Raw genomic sequence first — 19,378 nt, 5'->3', positions numbered from 1 at the left:
CCCAATGTTGGGGAAGTCCAGAACCAGAGGTCACAGTCTAAGGATAAGGGGTAAGCCATTTAGGACCGAGATGCGGAGGAACTTCTTCACCCAGAGAGTGGTGAACCTGTGGAATTCTCTACCACAGAAAGTTGTTGAGGCCAATTCACTAAATATATTCAAAAAGGAGTTAGATGAGGTCCTTACTACTAGGGGGATCAAGGGGTATGGCGAGAAAGCAGGAATGGGGTACTGAAGTTGAATGTTCAGCCATGAACTCATTGAATGGCGGTGCAGGCTAGAAGGGCCGAATGGCCTACTCCTGCACCTATTTTCTATGTTTCTATGTTTCATCAGTCATTGAAAGTTGGCATGCAGGTACAGCAGGCGGTGAAGAAGGCAAATGGTATGTTAGCCTTCATACCGAGGGGATTTGAGTATAGGAGCAGGGAGGTCTTACTGCAGTTGTACAGGGCCTTGGTGAGGCCTCACCGGAATATTGTGTTCAGTTTTGGTCTCCTAATCTGAGGAAGGACATTCTTGCTATTGAAGGAGTGCAGCGAAGGTTCACCAGACTGATTCCCGGGATGGCGGGACTGATATATGATGAGAGACTGGATCAACTGGGCCTTTATACACTGGAGTTTAGAAGGATGAGAGGGGATCTCCGATAAACTTATAAGATTTTGACGGGACTGGACGGGCTAGATGCGGGAAGAATGTTCCCGATGATGGGGAAGTCCAGAACCAGGGGTCACAGTCTAAGGATATGGGATAAGCCATTTATGACTGAGACGAGGAGAAACTTCTTCACTCAGAGTTGTTAACCTGTGCAATTCCCTACTGCAGAGAGTTGTTGATGCCAGTTCATTGGATATATTCAAGAGGGAGTTATACATGGCCCTTACGGCTAAAGGGATCAAGGGGTATGGAAAGAAAGCAGGAAAGGGATACTGAGGGAATGATCAGCTATGCTATTGAATGGTGGTGCAGGCTTGAAGGGCCGAATGGCCTACTCCTGCACCTATTTTCTATGTTTCTATGGTGAATGCATGATTTAGCATGTGTAAAGGTGCCTTTTCAAATTTCCCAAGGTTGCATTTCTTATAACTGTTGTATGCTGACCATTTTCTTATAAAAACATAAGAAATAAGAGCAGGGGTAGGCTATTTGGCCCCTCGAGCCTGCTCTGCCATTGAATAAGGTCATGGCTGATCTGATCTTGGGCTCAGCTCCACTTCCCTGCCTGCTCCCATAACCCTTGACTCCCTTATCGCTCAAGTATCTGTCTATCTCCACCTTAAATAATGTTCAATGACCCAGTCTCCACAGCTCTCTGGGGCAGAGAATTCCACAGATTTACGACGGAGAAGAAATTCCTCCTCATCTCAGTTCTAAATGGACGACTCATTTTTAAACTATGCCCCCTAGTTCTAGATTCCCCCACGAGTCGAGCCCCTCAGTATCTTATGTTTCAATAAGATTGGTTCTCATTCTCCTTTAGGGAAGGGTGACCATAACATGGGACACAGTCTTAGGATAAGGGGCAGGCCGTTTAAGACTGAGATGAGGAGAAACTTCTTCAGTCAGAGAGTTGTTAACCTGTGGAATTCCCTGCCGCAGAGAGTTGATGCCAGTTCATTGGATATATTCAAGAGGGAGTTAGATATGGCCCTTATGGCTAAAGGGATCAAGGGGTATGGAGAGAAAGCAGGAAAGGGGTACTGAAGGAATGATCAGCAATGATATTGAATGGTGGTGCAGGCTCAAAGGGCCGAATGGCCTACTCCTGCACCTATTTTCTATGTTTCTATGATTGAATTTCTTATTAAGATGGAAAGTGAAGCAGTCCAATCCGAAACTAGGGTCCTAAATCTAAACAAAGGAAACTATGAAAGTATGAGGAATGAATTGGCTATGATCGATTGGGAAGGTTCATTAAAAGGCATGATGGTGGATAGGCAATGGCTAATACTTAAGGAACGAATGCATGAATTGCAACAGTTATACATTCCTTTCTGGCGTAAAAACACAAAAGGAAAAGTGGCCCAACCATGGCTAACAAAAGAAATTAAGGATAGTATTAGATTCAAAAAGGAGTTATACAAAGTATACAAAGGGGGTAGCAGGGAAAATGCTGGAGTCTATTATAAAGGATGTGATAACGGAACACTTAGATAATATCAACGGGATTAAACAGTCACCATGGATTTATGAAAGGAAAATCATGTTTGACAAACCTACTGGAGTTTTTTTAAGATGTAACTGATAAAATAGATATGGGAGAACCAGTGGATGTAGTGTATTTGGATTTTCAGAAAGCCTTTGATAAAGTCTCTCAAAAGGTTAGTGTGCAAAATTAAAGCACATAGGATTGGGGGTAATGTATTGGCATGGATTGAAAATTGGTTAACTGACAGGAAACAGAGAGTAGGAATAAACGGGTCATTTTCAGGATGGCGGGCAGTGACTAGTGGGGTACCATAGGGATCAGTGCTTGGGCCCAGCTATTCACAATATATGCACATGATTTGGATGAGGGAACCAAATGTAATATTTCAAAGTTTGCTGACGACACAAAATAGGTGGGATTGTGAGTTGAGGAGGATGCAAAGACACTGCAAGGTGATTTAGATAGGTTGAGTGAGTGGGCAAATACATGGCCGATGTAGTATAATGTGGATAAATGTGAAGTTATCCACTTTGGTAGGAAAAACATAAAAACAAAGTATTATTTAAATGGTGATGGCTTGGGAAGTGTCGATGTACATAGGGACCTGGGTGTCCTTGTACGCCAATTATTGAAAGCAAACATGCAGGTGCACCAAGCAGTTAGGAAGGCAAATGGTATGTTGGCCTTCATTGCAATAGGATTTAAGTACAGGAACAAGGATGTCTTAATACAGTTATACAGGGCCTTGGTGAGACCGCACCTGGAGTATTGTGTGCAGTTTTGGTCTCCTTACCTAAGAGGATATACTTGCCACAGAGGGAGTGCAGCGAAGATTCACCAGACTGATTCCTGGGATGGCAGGACTGTCGAATGAGGAGAGATTGGATTGACTAGGCCTATATTCACTAGAGTTTAGAAGAATGAGAGGGGATCTCATTGAAATGTATAAAATTCTGACTGGGTTGGATAGACTGGATGCGGGGAGGATGTTTCTCCTGGCTGGAAAGTCTAGAACAAGGGGTCACAGTCTCAGGATACGGAGTAGGAAATTTAGGACCGAGATGAGGAGACATTTTTTCACAGAGTGGTGAACCTGTGGAATTCTCTATCACAGAAGGCTGTTGAGGCCAAGTCACTGAATATATTTAAGAGGGAGATAGACACAAAAGGCATCAAGGGGTTTGGGGAAAAAGTGGGAATATGGTGTTGAGATAGAGGATCAGCCATGATCATGTTGAATGGCGGTGCAGACTCGAAGGGCTGAATGGCCTACTACTGCTTGTATGTTTCTAAACTCCCAATGCATATAGGCTCAACCGCTTCATCTCACAAATCAACCTAATGAACTTTCTCTGAACTGCCTGCAATGAAAGTACAGGTATATCCTTCCTTAAGAAACATAGAAATTTACAGTGCAGGAGGAGGCGATTTGGCCCATCGTGTCCGCACCAGCTGACACAGCTGCACGGCCCTTGGTCAGCGGCCCTTGGTCAGCAGCCCTAAAGGTTACATATGAACCTATGAACAATGACGGAAAGGCAAAGAGCACCCAACCCAACCAATCCGCCTCTCACAACTGTGACACCCCTTATACTGAAACATTCTACACTCCACCCCAATCGGAGTCGTGTGATCTCCTAGGAGAGGCAAAAACCAGATTCAAAAACTCGGGCCAATTTAGGGAGAAAAAAAATCTGGAAAAATTCCTCTCAGACCCATCCAGGCGATCGAAACTATTCCCAGGAGATCACCCTGGCTGTATTCTATTCCCTGCAGTACTTCTCATTATATCTGCACCATCCAACAAAAGGTCATCCAGTCTAATCCCAATTACCAGCTCTATGTCCGTAACCCTGCAGGTTACTGCACTTTAAGTGCCCATCCAACCATCTCTTTAAAAATGGTGAGGGTTTCTGCATCCACCACTCTTCCAGGCAGCAAGTTCCAGATCCCCACAACCCTCTGCGTAAAGAAGTCCCCCCTCAAATCCCCTCTAAATCTTTCACCAACCACCTTAAAACTATGCCCCCTCGTAATATACCCCATCACCAATGGAAATAGACCCTTACTATCCACTATGTCCAGGCCCCTCAATATTTTGTACACCTCGATGAGGTCTCCTCTCAACCACCTCTGTTCCAATGAGAACAAACCCAACCTTATCCAATCTGTCTTTATAATTAAGATTCTCCATTCCAGGCATCATCCTAGTAAATCTCCTCTGCACTCTCTCTAGTGCAATCATGTCCTTCCTATAATACGACCAGAACTGCATGCAGTACTCCAGCTCTGTCCGAACCAAAATATTATACAATTTAAGCATAACCCACCCTGCTCTTATATTCTATGCCTTGGCCAATAAAGGCAAGTACTCCGTATGCCTTCTTAACCACCTTATCCACCTGGCCTGCTACTTTCAGGGATCTGTGGACAAGCACGCCAAGGTTCCTTTGTTCCTCTACACTATTAAGTGGCCTACCGCTTAATGTGTATACCCTTTCCTTATTAGCCCTCCCAAAGTGCATCAGCTCACACGTCTCTAAATTAAATTCCATTTGCTCTGCCCACCTGATCAGTAGATTGATATCCTCCTGCAGCCCATGACTTTCCTCTTCATTATCAACCACACAGCCAATATTAGTGTCGTCTGCAAACTTCTTAATCATACCCCTATATTCAAATCTAAATCGTTGATATATACCGCAAAAAGCAAGGGACCCAGTACTGAGCCCTGCAGAACCCCACTGGAAACATCTTTCCAGTCACAAAAACATCCATCAATCATTACCTTTTGCTTCCTGCCTCCAAGCCAATTTTGGATCCAACTTGCCACTTTGCCCTGTATCCCATGGGCTTTAACCTTCATGACCAGTCTACCATGTAGGACCTTATCAAAAGTCTTGCTAAAGTCCATATATACTACATCGTACGCACTACCCTCATCGACCCTCTTGGTTACCTCTTCAAAAATTCAATCAGGTTAGTCAAACACAATCTTCCCTTAACAAATCCGTGCTGACAGTCCCTAATTAATTCTTGCCTTTCGAAATGGAGATTTTTCCTGTCTTTCTGGATTTTTTCCAATAATTTTCCCACCACTGAGGTTAGGCTGACAGGCCTGTAATTACTCGGCCTATCCCTTTCTCCCTTCTTAAACAAGGGTACTACATTAGCAGTCCTCCAATCCTCCTGCACTATGTCCAAATCCAAAGATGACTGGAAAATGATAGTCAAGGCCTCTGCTATTTCCTTTTTTTACTTTGATCAACAGCCTGGGAAGCATTTCATCTGCCCCTGGGGACTTAGCTACTTTCCAAACTGCTAAACCCCTTAATACTTCCTCTCTCACTATATTTATTTCATCCAGAATATCACACTCCTCCTCGATAGCAGTATCTGCATCACCCCTTTCCATTATGAAAACAGATGCAAAGTATTCGTTAAGAATCCTGCCAACATCTTCCGCCTCCACACAAAGATTACCCTCCTGGTCTTTAATAGGCCCTACTCTTTCTTTAGTTACCCTCTTACTCTTAATATATTTATAGAACATCATAGGGTTTTCCTTAATTTTACTGGCCAAGAATTTCTCGTGCTCTCTTAACATTCCTAATATCCTTTTTAATTTTGCCTCTTAACTTTCTATATTCCTCTAAAGATTCTAAAGTATTTAGCCGTTGGTATATGATATAAGCGTTCCTTTTTTTTTTAATCCTCCCCTGTAAGTCCCTAGACACTTAAATAAGACGACCAAAACTGTACGCAGTACTCCAGGTGTGGCCTCACTATTACTCTGTGTCCAGTTGTCGCAGGACTTCTCTTCTTTTATACTCTATCCCCCTTGCAATAAAGGCCAACATTCCATTTGCCTTCCTGATTACTTGCTGTATCTGCATACTAACTATTTGTGTTTCATGTACAAGCACCCCCCAGGTCCCTGTGTACTGAAGCATTCTGTAGTTTCTCTCCGTTGCTTTTTTATTTTTCCTACCAAAGTGGATAACCTCACACTTTCCCACATTATACTCCAATTGCCAAATGTTTGCCCACTCACTTAGCCTGTCTATATCCCTTTGCAGATTTTGTGTCCTCCTCACAATTTCCTTTCTCTCACCCATCTTTGTATTACCAGCAAACTTGGCTACATTACACTCGGTCCCTTCATCCAAGTCATTAATATAGATTGTAAATATTTGAGACCCCAGCACCGATCCCTGTGGCACCCCACTAGTTACCGTTTGCCAATCAGAAAATGACCCATTTATTTCTACTGTTTCCTGTTAGTTAGCCAATCCACTATCCACGCTAATTTTTTGCCCCCCAACCCTGTGAGCTCTTATCTTGTGCAGTAACCTTTTATGTGGCACCTTCTCGAAATGCAGATACATCACATCCACTGGTTCCCCCTTATCCACCCTACTCGTTACATTCTCAAAGAACTCCAGCAAATTTGTCAAACATGATTTCCCTTTCATAAAACCATGCTGACTGCTTGACTATGTTATGCTTTTCGAAATGTCCTGCTACTGCTTCCTTAATAATGGATTCCAGTATTTTACCAACGACAGCTGTTAGGCTAACTGGTCTATAGTTTCCTGCTTTCTGTCTGCCTCCTTTTTTAAATTTGCGTTACATTTGCGGTTTTCCAATCCTCTGGGACCTCCAGAATCCAGGGAATTTTGATAGATTACAACCAATGCATCCACTATCTCTGCAGCCACTTCTTTTAAGGCACTAGGTTGCAGGCCATCAGGTCCAGGGGACTTGTCCATCTTTAGTCCCATTATTTTACTGAGTACTTTTTCTTTAGTGATAATTGTTTTAAGTTCCTCCATCCCAATAGCCCCTTGATTATCCATTGTTGGAATGTTTTTAGTGTCTTCTACTATGAAGACCGATACAAATTATTTGTTCAAAGTCTCTGCCATTTCCTTGTTCCCCATTATTAATTACCCAGTCTTATCCTCTAAGGGACCAACGTTTACTCTAGCTAGTCTCTTCCTTTTTATACACCTGTAGAAGAACTTACTATCTATTTTTATATTTATTGCTAGTTCAGTCTCATGCTCTATCTTCCCTCTCTATAATCTTTTTAGTAGTCCTTTGCTGATTCTTATATTTTGTTGAGAGTTCTGAAATATCCTTAAATGTTTGCCACTGTTTATCAACCATAAGAAGATAAGAACATGGAACAGGCCATCTAGCCCCTCGAGCCTGCTCCGCCATTCAACAAGATCATGGCTGGTCTGGCTGTGGACTCAGCTCCACTTACCCGCCCGCTCCCCGTAACCCTTAATTCTCTTATTGGTTAAAAATCTATCTATTTGTGACTTGAATACATTCAATGAGCTAGCCTCAACTGCTTCCTTGGGCAGAGAATTCCACAGATTCACAACCTCTGGGAGAAGAAATTCCTTCTCAACTCGGTTTTAAATTGGCGATCCCGTATTTTGAGGCTGTGCCCCCTAGTTCTAGTCACCCCGACCAGTGGAAACAACCTCTCTACCTCTATCTTGTCTATCCCTTTCATTATTTTAAATGTTTCTATAAGATCACCCCTCATTCTTCTGAACTCCAACGAGTAAAGACCCAGTCTACTCAATCTATCATCATAAGGTAACCCCCTCATCTCCGGAATCAGCCTAGTGAATTGTCTCTGTACCCCCTCCAAAGCTAGTATATCCTTCCTTAAGTAAGGTGACCAAAACTGCACGCAGTACTCCAGGTGCAGCCTCACCAATACCCTATACAGTTGAAGAAGGACCTCCCTGCTTTTGTACTCGATCCCTCTCTCAATGAAGACCAACATTCCATTCGCCTTCCTGATTACCTGCTGCACCTGCAAACTAACCTTTTGGGATTCATGCACAAGGACCCCCAAGGTCCCTCTGCACCGCAGCATGTTGTAATTTCTCCCCATTCAAATAATATTCCCTTTTACTGTTTTTTTTTTTCCCCAAGGTGGATGACCTCACATTTTCCGACATTGTATTCCATCTGCCAAACCTTAGCCCATTCGCTTAACCTATCTAAATCTCTTTGCAGCCTCTCTGTGTCCTCTACACAACCCGCTTTCCCACTAATCTTTGTGTCATCTGCAAATTTTGTTACACTACACTCTGTCCCCTCTTCCAGGTTATCTATGTATATTGTAAACAGTTGTGGTCCCAGCACCGATCCCTGTGGCACACCACTAACCACCGATTTCCAACCCGAAAAGGACCCATTTATCCCGACTCTCTGCTTTCTGTTCGCCAACCAATTCTCTATCCATGCTAATACATTTCCTCTGACTCTGCGTACCTTTATCTTCTGCAGTAACCTTTTGTGTGGCACCTTATCGAATGCCTTTTGGAAATCTAAATACACCACATCCATTGGTACACCTCTATCCACCATGCTCGTTATATCCTCAAAGAATTCCAGTAAATTAGTTAAACATGATTTCCCCTTCATGACTGTCTTACACTTTAATCTATTTTCTCAGTCCACTTTAGCCAACTCTGCTTTCATCCCTTTGTAATCGCCTTTATTTAAGATCAGGACACTGGTTTGAGATCTAGCTTTCTCACCCTCCAACTGAATTTAAAATTCAACCAGTTTAGAGGAAGAATAAAACTAAGGATCTATAGATTAGGTGTGCGTTGTGAAAAGCAGTTTGCATGTTTGTTGAATTGTACTTCCTGTTCCGACTACATTTTCAATGCATGGATCTCATTGCCTTTCAGTTCGAATATAATCCCCAAGTAGCAGAGTGGTCCAGAGAAACCAGAGGTGCTTACCTGATTAATCCGATTCCGCTGGAGAATTGGTTACTGTTTTTTACCCGAAGGAATGCTGATGTGGCTAGGAACCTTTTCCAAACTCTAGGCAAAGTAGTAACTGCAATGGGCATTAGGATGGAGAAGCCATTAATGTAAGTATTCAATCATACAGGGTATAGGTTACACTTTTTGCACCATTAGTCTTAATTTTCTTGGTTAAATAATGCACATAAAATGTCACAAATACTCCTGCCAAGTTTAGGAACAGGAGGCCATTTAGCTCCTCGAGCCTGCTCTGCCGTTCGATGAGATCATGGCTGTTCTGTGACCTATCTCCATATACTTGCCATTGCCCCATAACCCTTAATATCTTTTGATTAAGAGAAATCTATATCTCAGATTTAAAATTAACAATTGTTCTAGCATCAATTGCCGTTTGCGGACGAGAGTTTCAAATTTCTACCCCCCTTTCAGTGTAGAAGTGTTTCCTAACTTCACTCCTGTAAGGTATGGCTTTAATTTTTAGGCTATGTCCCCTAGTCCTAGATTCAGCAACTAGCGGAAATAGTTTTGTGCTCTCTACCCTATCAGTTCCCCTTAATAGCTTGTAAACTTTGATCGATTGCCCTTTGACCTTCTAAATTCCAGGGCATACAGCCCTACTTTTACTAGTGGGTTGGGAGGGGAAAACCGAATGGTGTAGAAATTTGTCTTGGGCGGACAGGCAATAGCGAATCAGCTCATTGACATTGGCTCCATTGGCAACTCCTCAGATAATGACAGTCCGTGCCCGTATGCAGCACGCCTTGTTGTACAGCATCCAGGCTTTGGTTGATAAGTGGCACGTAACATTTGTGCCAATCAAGTGCCAGGCAATGACCATCTCCAACAAGAGAGTCCAACTACCCTCCCTTGACAATCATTGGCATTATCGTTGCCAAATCCCTGCCATAATGACCCTGGGAATCGGCATTGACCAGAAACTCAACCAGAACAGCCACATAAATCCTGTGGTTACAGTAGTAGGTCAGAGGCTAGCTATTCTGCGGCAAGTGGCTCACCTCCTGATTCCCTACCTACAAGGCACGGCAGGAGTGTGATGGAATACTTTCCACTTGCCTGGGTGGGCGCAGCTGTATCAGAGCCAATGTTAACACTTTCGTTCTTCACCAATGCTGCCTGACCTGCTGAGTGTTTCCAGCATTTTCTATTATTTCCAGCTTAATTTTGCTGGTTACTTTGCAGGTTTAAGGCTGCACTTGATGTCCGGGTGTCTGTTTTGAATTGACAAGTTGCCTGTTGTGTTGAGTTTTTATTGGGCATTGTTAGAGAAATAGGAAGTAGTTTTGTCTTGGTTCAGTCGTCTAACCTAGGCTCCAGACATGAGTTCTGAGGCTGCGTTTGGATGGGCTTATGCTCCACATAGTACATTTGTTCTGGTCACTCCATTGTCAAAATTATCCATGTTTTAATTGCTGTTCTGAAATGAGCATTTTTCATTGCAGGGTTGAAGTGGAAGATCGCAGTGAGGCATTTTTGAAGGCATTGCAGGCTAATGTTACTCCGTCTACAAGAATTGTAAGATGACATGTATACTAAAGATTTCTTATTGATTTCATTTAACTTGCAATTGTGTAATGGTTGCAGCTGAAATGGCAGAACAGAACTCCTTACCCCACTTGGAGCCATGTAATCTCCTGAGAGAAAAAACAGAAGTCTTTAAAAGTGGAGGGACAAATCAATAAAGTGCAAAATAATTACGTTCATTTATCCTAGATTTTATAAATGAGTATCAAGTACACGATCAGCAGTAATGCTAAACCCGTCCAAAACTCTCGTTCAAATATTGTCCTGTTTTGGATACCTTTAGGAAGTGCATTGAGGACACGAAGCAAGTGCAGAGAAGATTCATTAAGATTATACCAAGACTTTAGTTATCAGATCCCAGAGAAATGGAGGCTCTTCATTCGAGCAGAGAAGGTTCAGAGATCTGATCGAAATGTGCACAATTTTGAAGGAAATGGGGGAAATTTCCAATTGTTTGATGAGTCAGTAATATCATTAAAAACTGAAGAGAATGGTTAGGAGAATTTATTTTAATGCAAAGTGCATGGAATACCCCGTCAGAAATGGTGGGGAAGTAGAATCCATAATTGAGAGAAGTGGATAAATATTTAAATCAAAGTACAAGTTCATGGAAAATGGACTAAGTGGATAGCTCTAGAGCCGGCACAGGTACGATGGGCCAAATGGCCTGTATAAAGCATCTCTAGGTTAGCCTTTCAACTGAGGATTGATGGTATTATTGAATATATAATAAAAATATAGTGATTTGGGGAGTAGCAAAGATGGAAGCACTTTAAACTATTCAAACAAGTATCCATTGCAGTGAGAGAGTTGTATGAAGAAAAACAAAATGCATAAAAGTGGGAATTCTGTGTTCAAATTAACGTTCCTTTCCTCAACAGGTTGTTTGTGTCCTTCCAACTAACCGCAAAGACAAATATGATACAATCAAAAAATACTTGTGTGTTGAATGCCCTACCCCGAGCCAGTGCGTCGTTGCCCGCACCTTGAGCAAGCCGCAGGTTTTGATGGCTATTGCTACAAAAATTGCTTTACAAATAAACTGCAAAATGGGTGGCGAACTGTGGAGTGTGGAGATACCTGTAAGTAGCTGCGCTAGAATGAAAATGCATATATTTGCTGTATTGCAAAATAAATGTTTCTTTAAAAGTTTGCTATGTTTTTTCTTATTAAACGCCAAGACAGCCTTCAATAACAGACTAGTTTGCTGTATCACAGCGAAGGAGACTGTTACTCACTTGTTTAAGCCTCCTGTATTGTGGATTCAAATGTGCAAACAGGAATGCAACGTACACATCAGTAATGGGAACGGAGGCCTTGTGGTTCCTGGTTCCAGTACTGGACTACAAAACAAGGGCTAGTGAGTTCAAATCCTAACCTGACCCATTTTCAATAAATGTGGTAATTTGTCAATTGGCACCAGACAACTGACCATGAAAGCATCCAGTTTGTTGTAAAAACCCAGCTAGTTCACTGAAGTCCATCAGGGAAAGGAATGTGCCTCCTCTACCTGCTCTGACCGATATGTGACTCCAGTTCCACATTGGTTGGTCTTGATGCTTGTCAGTGTTGCCCACATTCCACGAGGTAATCTACTTGATTTCTCTTGCTAAATAGCAGCGTTAAAATTGCAGGAACATGGAGGACTGAGACACTGGTGTTACAGGTATCTTTGACGATCGCAGGTTAGAATACTATTCCTGTACGAGTGTAAATTTGGCAATACTTTCAATATAAATTCAGGTCCCTATAATTTCTCTGGTTTCCAACTGGTGAGGTGTAAAGGTTTTGTGCCTCTTTTTAAAAGCCCCTGTAATAGGGGCAAAACTTGGGTGGTGTTAGTCATCCAAGCTACCAAGATCTGGCTCTTAGCCTGAGTTTTGAAAAGTTTGAAAATATTCGAGTTCCAACAGTGGTGGAAATGATGCCAGTCATCTCCAGGTGTCCACGTCCAATTTTTCATAGTGCATTGAAACTAAGGGATTCAGTTACTAGGAGCATACTGGACACATACAGTGCGGATTTTCTGTTTGCTGCATTGCCCTCTTCCTCAAGTGAAAATAGCTGCAGAGCGGTGAATTTTGTGAAATATAGGAAGAGTTCGGATTGCGTTACTAATGGTCCTAGTTTAAAGACTGCACTCTGGTATGGAGATTAAGCTTATTTGAGGATTTGGGAAGATCCTGCAGGAGTGGCTAATTTTAACTTTATTGCATCCTAAACCATGGGCCCCATTTTTAACATGGTGAATGTTTTACAGCTCAAGCAACTCATGGTGGTTGGTATAGACTGTTACCATGATAATGCCGCTGGGAGGAAGTCTATTGCGGGATTTGTAGCCAGTCTTAATCAAACAATAACAAGGTAAGCTCCAATTCGAGGGTGTCCTCGGGAAGCTATAACTAATTGAGGTATAGCAATGTGTGTGTAAAGCGTTTCTTCCCCCTCCCCCGTGTACAATTTCACAGTTCTGCTCTACATCCTTGGGTTGAAATCAAGTTAAGTTTTCACATTTTCAGAAGCTTGGACGTGTAAAAACATTGCTTTTGAAAATAAGCTTATTCAGTGTGGAAATCTTTTTCCATGGGGAAAGTAACATTGTTTTGCAGATTTCATTTCTCCCCCACTCTCCTGTTCCAGATTTGTTTTATCTGTGTAGTGACTGGGTACCTAGTGCAGCTATTTCCAAATGATTATATGCAGTGTGCAGTGCATTCTCGTAGTGTACCTTCATTTATCCCGATGCTTTCATCTGAAAGCAAGACCTTTTTCTTAAATACCTTGAAATTAATATTGTGAAAATGTTTGGTAAATAAGCCAAGTCCCGAAGACTGGTAGATTCTCTGAATACTCCAGCATTTGAACCATTTTACGCAGTTTTCATCTGCAGTTCTAGTTTGTACACAGACAGCACTGAGGTCTCTGACCGCTCCCCAATATAACTTGCAAACAACTTATCTTGGCTATGGAGCAAGACTTGTTCGTGATAGGATTTGGCACTTTGAAATAAAAGTTTCTGTGGAACTATCCTGGCCACAAATTCTGGTTAGTTTTAGGTGGAGCTGCAGCCAAATTTTAAATAATTATAGAAATGTTGATGGAACTTTGCTCTGCTCGCACACTAATCACTTTTCTACCCCAGAAATAAGGAAACTCTTTGTTTGGTGGATGCAAAGAGGCTTCAAGGGGATATAGACAGGCAAGAACATGGCAAATGGAATGTAATGTGGGGAAATGTGAAGATACCCGCTGTGGTAGGAAAATAGAAAAGCAGAGTATTTTTAAACGGTGAGAGATTGGGAAATGTTGGTGTTCAGAGGGACCTGGGGGTCCTTTTCATGGATCACTGAAAGTTAATATGCAGGTACAGCAAGAAATTGAGAGAGCAAGTGGTATGTTGGCCTTTATTACAAGAGGATTTGACTATGAGTAAATATGTCTTACTGCAATTATAATAGGGCCCTGGTGAGACCATACCTGGAGTATTGTGTACAGTTTTGGTCTCCTTACCCAAGGAAGGATATACTTGCCATAGAGGGAGTGCAACGAAGGCTCACGAGACTGATTCCTGGGATGGAGGGATTGTCCTATGAGGAGTGATTGAGCAGACTAGGCCTATAGTCTGGAAGGATGAAGTGATCTCATTGAAACACACAAATTTCTTACAAGGTGTGACAGGGTAGATGCAGGAAGGATGTTTCCCCGGGCTGGGGAGTCTAGAACCAGGGGTCACAGTCTCAGGATAAGGGGTCGGCCATTTAGGACTGAGATGAGGCAAAATTTCTTCACGCAGAGGATGGTGAATCTTTGGAATTCTCTCTTCCCCCCCCCCCCCCGGAGGGCTGTGGAGGCTGAGTCATTGAGTATATTCAAGACAGATCGATAGATTTTTGGATATTAAGGGAATCAAGGGATATGTGGGCAGCGCAGGAAAGTGGAGTTGAGGTAGATCAGCCTTGACGGAGCAGGCTCGAGGGGCTGAATGACCAACTCCTTATCCTATTATGTCTTGTGTTTGATGATTAAGACCTTGTAGCTATCGGACGAGTTATCCACATTAAAACCTCGAACAGTGTGGACATGCTGGGCTGGCAGAATCTGGCGAGGGATGATGCAGTTGTGTTTAATTGGAATGTTTACTCTGTCATTCTGATGGAGTGCCTTTTTATAATTGAGCATTTTTAATAACTGCTCTTCAAACTACAGGTGCAACATCCCGAATCCGGAACTCCAAAAACCAGACATTTTGCACATAGCTGATGGAGTCGTCTGGAATTATTATCCGAAAACTGGACATTTTTGAGGCAAAACCCAAAATCCGGCACTGATTCGGTCGAGGATTCTGGATTTCAGACTTGATTTTCTTGTCTGAAATCCGGAATTCTCGACCGAATCGTGCCGGATTTCGGAACTCGACGCTCAAAACCAGGCACAGATTCGGTCGAAGATTTCAGGCTATTGATCTTCTTGTCTGACATCCGGAAAAACCCTAAAACTGGAATGGACTCGGTCCTGAGGATTCCAGATTTTGGACGTTGTACCTGTATTACAAAGATCTGGATCTAAACTTAGTTGATAGACTGTAATATGTGATCTCATGTGAAGGATTGCACTGGCAACCTTTCTTCAGATTGAAGAATGTAAGATGAGTAACTTAGTTTTGTGACTAGGTGGTTTTCTCGCTGCATCTTTCAAGAGCGTGGACAAGAACTTGTAGACGGGTTAAAAGTTTGCTTGCAAGGTAGGTTTATGCCAGAATTGGATAAAAACTATTGTATACTGAAAGTATCCGCAATGGAATAGTGATGAGTGTTGAATACATTCATGATGGGTCTATATATGCATATGATTTGTGTTCTCGATGTGGGAAACGCTGCATTTATTCAAAAAGTACATATTTGACAATTTTTGACCAGTAGGTTTACTTGGCATGTTAGTATTCAGAGTGAAGAGCACCAGAATATGTGTGTTGTGTATCTGTAAAGCATGCACTCCCATGTTCTGCCACCAGGGAGCTCATCCCCTGAAGTCCCAAGGGATCCCAGCATCCCCTGGAGCACTATATATAAGCCGGCTCCTAACGCCTGTCCCTCACTCTGGAGTGTCTTATTAAAGACTGAGGTCACTGTTACTTTAACCTCCCTGTGTGCAGCCTCATCAGTGTTAGGAACACAATAACTGGCGACGAGAATACGAATCCAACGCAAAGATGCAGCAAACTGTGGCCATCCTGGAGAAGTTCTCGGTGGGCGAGGACTGGGAAGCCTATATCGAACGGCTAGACCAGTACTTTGTAGACAACGAGCTGGACGGAGAAGGAAGCGCTGCAAAAATCAGAGCGGTCCTCCTCACAGTCTGTGGGGCACCGACCTACAGCCTCATGAAGAATCTTCTGGCTCCGGTGAAACCCACAGATAAGTCGTAGAGGAGCTGTGTACACTGGTTCGGGTGCATCTTAACCCGAGGGAGAACGTGCTGATGGCAAGGTATTGGTTCTACATGTACCAGCGATCCGAAGGTCAGGAAGTGGCGAGCTACGTCGCCGAGCTAAGGCGACTTGCAGGACAATGTGCTTTGATGGCTACCTGGAGCAAATGTTCAGAGACTTTTTTGTCCTGGGCATTGGCCATGAGACCATCCTACGAAAACTTTTGACTGTAGAGACACCGACCCTCAGTAAGGCCATTGCGATAGCACAGGCGTTTATAACCACCAGTGATGACGCCAAACAAATCTCTCAACACACAAGTGCTAGCAATGTTCATAAATTAACTGGAACTGTGTTTGCGAGCAGAAATGTATAGGGCAGAACCCACGAGTCTGCAATTGCCAGCAGGCCTCGGGTGGCCCAGATGACTCCGAGTCCCCAACAAAGGATGAATGCAAGGCAATTCACACCTTGTTGGCGTTGTGGAGGCTTCCATTCAGCCTATTCATGCCGCTTCAATGGGTATGTTTGTAAGAGCGGTGGAACAATGGGGCACCTCCAACGAGCTTGCAAACGAGCTGCAAGCTCTGCAAAACCTGCTAACCACTACGTGGCAGAGGAAGATCAGTCCATGGTGGATCAAAGCAATTTCGAGCCTTAGAGAGGAGGCAGATGCTGAAGTACACTGGGTGTACACATTTTAGACGAAATGTCCACCTATAATGCTGAACGTAAAATTGAATGGCCTACCCGTAGCCATGGAACTGGACACTGGCGCAAGCCAATCCATCATGAGTAAAAAGATGTTTGAGAGACTGTAGTGCAACAAGGCATTCAGACCAGCCCTGAGCCCCATCCACACGAAACTGAGAACGTACACCAAAGAGCTTATCACTGTCCTGGGCAGCGCCATGGTCAAGGTCACCTACGAGGGCACGGTACACCAACTGCCACTCTGGATTGTCCCGGGCGATGGCCCCACACTGCTTGGAAGGAGCTGGCTGGGCAAAATCCGTTAAAACTGGGATGACATCCGAGCACTATCACATGTCAATGAGACCTCATGTACCCAGGTTCTTAACAAATTTCCTTCCCTTTTTGAACCAGGCATTGGAAACTTTTCCGGGGCGAAGGTGCGGATCCACTTGGTCTCAGAGGCACGATCCATTCACCACAAGGCGGGAGCGGTACCTCACGTGATGAGGGAGAGTGAAAATCGAGCTGGACAGGCTGTAATGCGAGGGCATCATCTCCCCAGTAGAATTCAGCGAGTGGGCCAGCCCATTGTTCCAGTACTCAAAAGTGATGGCACAGTCAGGATTTGTGGCGATTATAAAGTAACTATTAATCGTTTCTCGCTATAGGACCAATACCCGCCATCTAAGGCAGATGACCGATTTGCGACACTGGCAGGAGGCAAGACGTTCACCAAGCTCGACCTGACTTCGGCCGACATGAAGTAGGAGCTGGAGGAGTCTTTGAAGGGCCTCGCCTGCATCAACTCGCACAAGGGACTGTTCATCTACAACAGATGCCCGTTTGGAATTCGGTCGGCTGCAGCAATCTTCCAGAGAAACACAGAAAGCCTACTCAAGTCGGTACCACACACGGTGGACTTTCAGGACGACTTATTGGTCACGGGTTGGGACACCATTGAGCACCTACAAAACCTGGAGGAGGTCCTCCAGCGACTGGATCGCGTAGGGCTGCGGCTGAAGAAGTCGAAATGCGTCGTCTTGGCAACAGAAGTGGAGTTTTTGGGGAGAAAGATCGCGGCGGATGGCATTCGGCCCACAGATGCCAAGACAGAAGCTATCCGGAACGCGCCCCGGCCACAGAACGTCACGGAGCTGCGGTCGTTCCTGGCACTCCAACTATTTTGGTAACTTCCTACCGGGGTTAAGCACCCTTTTAGAGCCCCTACATGTGATATTGCGCAAAGGTGAGAACTGGGTATGGGGGAAAAAAACAAGTAATTGCTTTTGAGAAAGCCAGAAACATTTTATGCTCCAACAAGCTGCTTGTATTGTATAACCTGTGTAAAAGACTTGTGCTAGCATGTGATGCGTCGTCGTACGGAGTCGGGTGTGTATTACAACAAGCTAACGTTGCAGGGAAGTTGCAACCTGTCGCCTATGCTTCCAGGAGCTTGTCTAAGGCCGAGAGGGCATACAGCATGATTGAGAAAGAGGCATTAGCGTGTGTGTTCGGGGTAAACAAAATGCATCAGTACCTGTTTGGCCTCAAATTTGAGCTGGAAACCGATCACAAGCCCCTCACATCCCTGTTAGCTGAAAACAAGGGCATAAATACTAATGCCTCATCCCGCTTACAAAGGTGGGCACTCGCGCTATCAGCGTTATAACTATACCATCTGCCACAGGCCAAGCACCGAGACCTGTGCGGATGCTCTCAGTCGGCTACCATTGCCCACCACGGGGGTGGAAATGGCGCAGCCTGCAAACTTGTTGATGGTGGCGCAGCCCGCAGACTTGTTGATGGTCATGGAAGCGTTTGAAAATGATAAATCACCTGTATCGAACCGCCAGATTAGGACTTGGACCAGCCAAGATCCTCTACTGTCCCTAGTGAAAAAACTGTGTACTGCATGGGAGCTGGGCCAGCATCCCCGTTGAAATGCAAGAGCCAATCAAGTCGTTCCAGCGGCGAAAGGAGGAGCTGTCCATTCAGGCAGACTGCCTGTTGTGGGGTAACTGCGTCGTGCTATCAAAAAAGGGCAGGGAAACGTTCATCTCGGATCTCCACAGCACACACCCGGGTATAGTAATGATGAAAGCGATAGCCAGATCCCACGTGTGATGGCCCGGTATCGACTCTGACTTAGAGTCCTGTGTACGACAATGCAGCGTGTGTGCTCAGTTGAGCAACGCGCCCAGAGAGGCACCGCTAAGTTTGTGGTTCTGGCCCTCCAGAACATGGTCGAGGATCCATGTTGACTGTGGGCCTGTTTCTTGGTAAAATGTTCCTGGTGGTGGTGGATGCTTTTTCAAAATGGATTGAATGTGAAATAATGTCGGGAAGCACCGCCACCGCCACCATTGAAAGCCTGAAGACCATGTTTGCCACCCACGGCCTGCCTGACATACTGGTCAGTGACAACGGGCCATGTCTCACCAGTGCTGAATTTAAAGAATTTATGACCCGCAATAGGATCAAACATGACACACAAAAGAACATAAGAATTAGGAACAGGAGTAGGCCATCTAGCCCCTCGAGCCTGCTCCGCCATTCAACAAGATCATGGCTGATCTGGCCGTGGACTCAGCTCCACTTACCCGCCCGCTCCCCATTACCCTAAATTTCCTTATTGGTTAAAAATCTATCCGTGATTTGAATACACTCAATGAGCTAGCCTCAACTGCTTCCTTGGGCAGAGAATTCCACAGATTCACAACCCTCTGGAAGAAGAAATTCCTTCTCAACTCT

At 44.1% G+C, this 19,378-nt stretch overlaps 1 protein-coding gene across 1 annotated transcript in view; it reads left to right on the top strand.

Annotated features, from left to right (window-relative positions):
* Window positions 1–19,378, top strand: part of piwil1 (piwi-like RNA-mediated gene silencing 1) — a 77,037-nt gene that overhangs the window by 48,527 nt on the left and 9,132 nt on the right. The window contains exons 13-17 of the mRNA XM_070888151.1: window positions 8,881–9,068; window positions 10,422–10,494; window positions 11,385–11,585; window positions 12,764–12,867; window positions 15,174–15,244. Of these exons, the coding sequence (XP_070744252.1) occupies window positions 8,881–9,068; window positions 10,422–10,494; window positions 11,385–11,585; window positions 12,764–12,867; window positions 15,174–15,244 (637 nt within the window). The remainder of the gene's footprint in view (window positions 1–8,880; window positions 9,069–10,421; window positions 10,495–11,384; window positions 11,586–12,763; window positions 12,868–15,173; window positions 15,245–19,378) is intronic.

This window comes from Pristiophorus japonicus, chromosome 8 (genome assembly GCF_044704955.1).
Source record: "Pristiophorus japonicus isolate sPriJap1 chromosome 8, sPriJap1.hap1, whole genome shotgun sequence".
NCBI classification, from domain to species: Eukaryota; Metazoa; Chordata; class Chondrichthyes; family Pristiophoridae; genus Pristiophorus; species Pristiophorus japonicus.
Note: the sequence above shows the minus strand (reverse complement) of the source record. Positions and strands in the feature narration are given on the sequence as shown.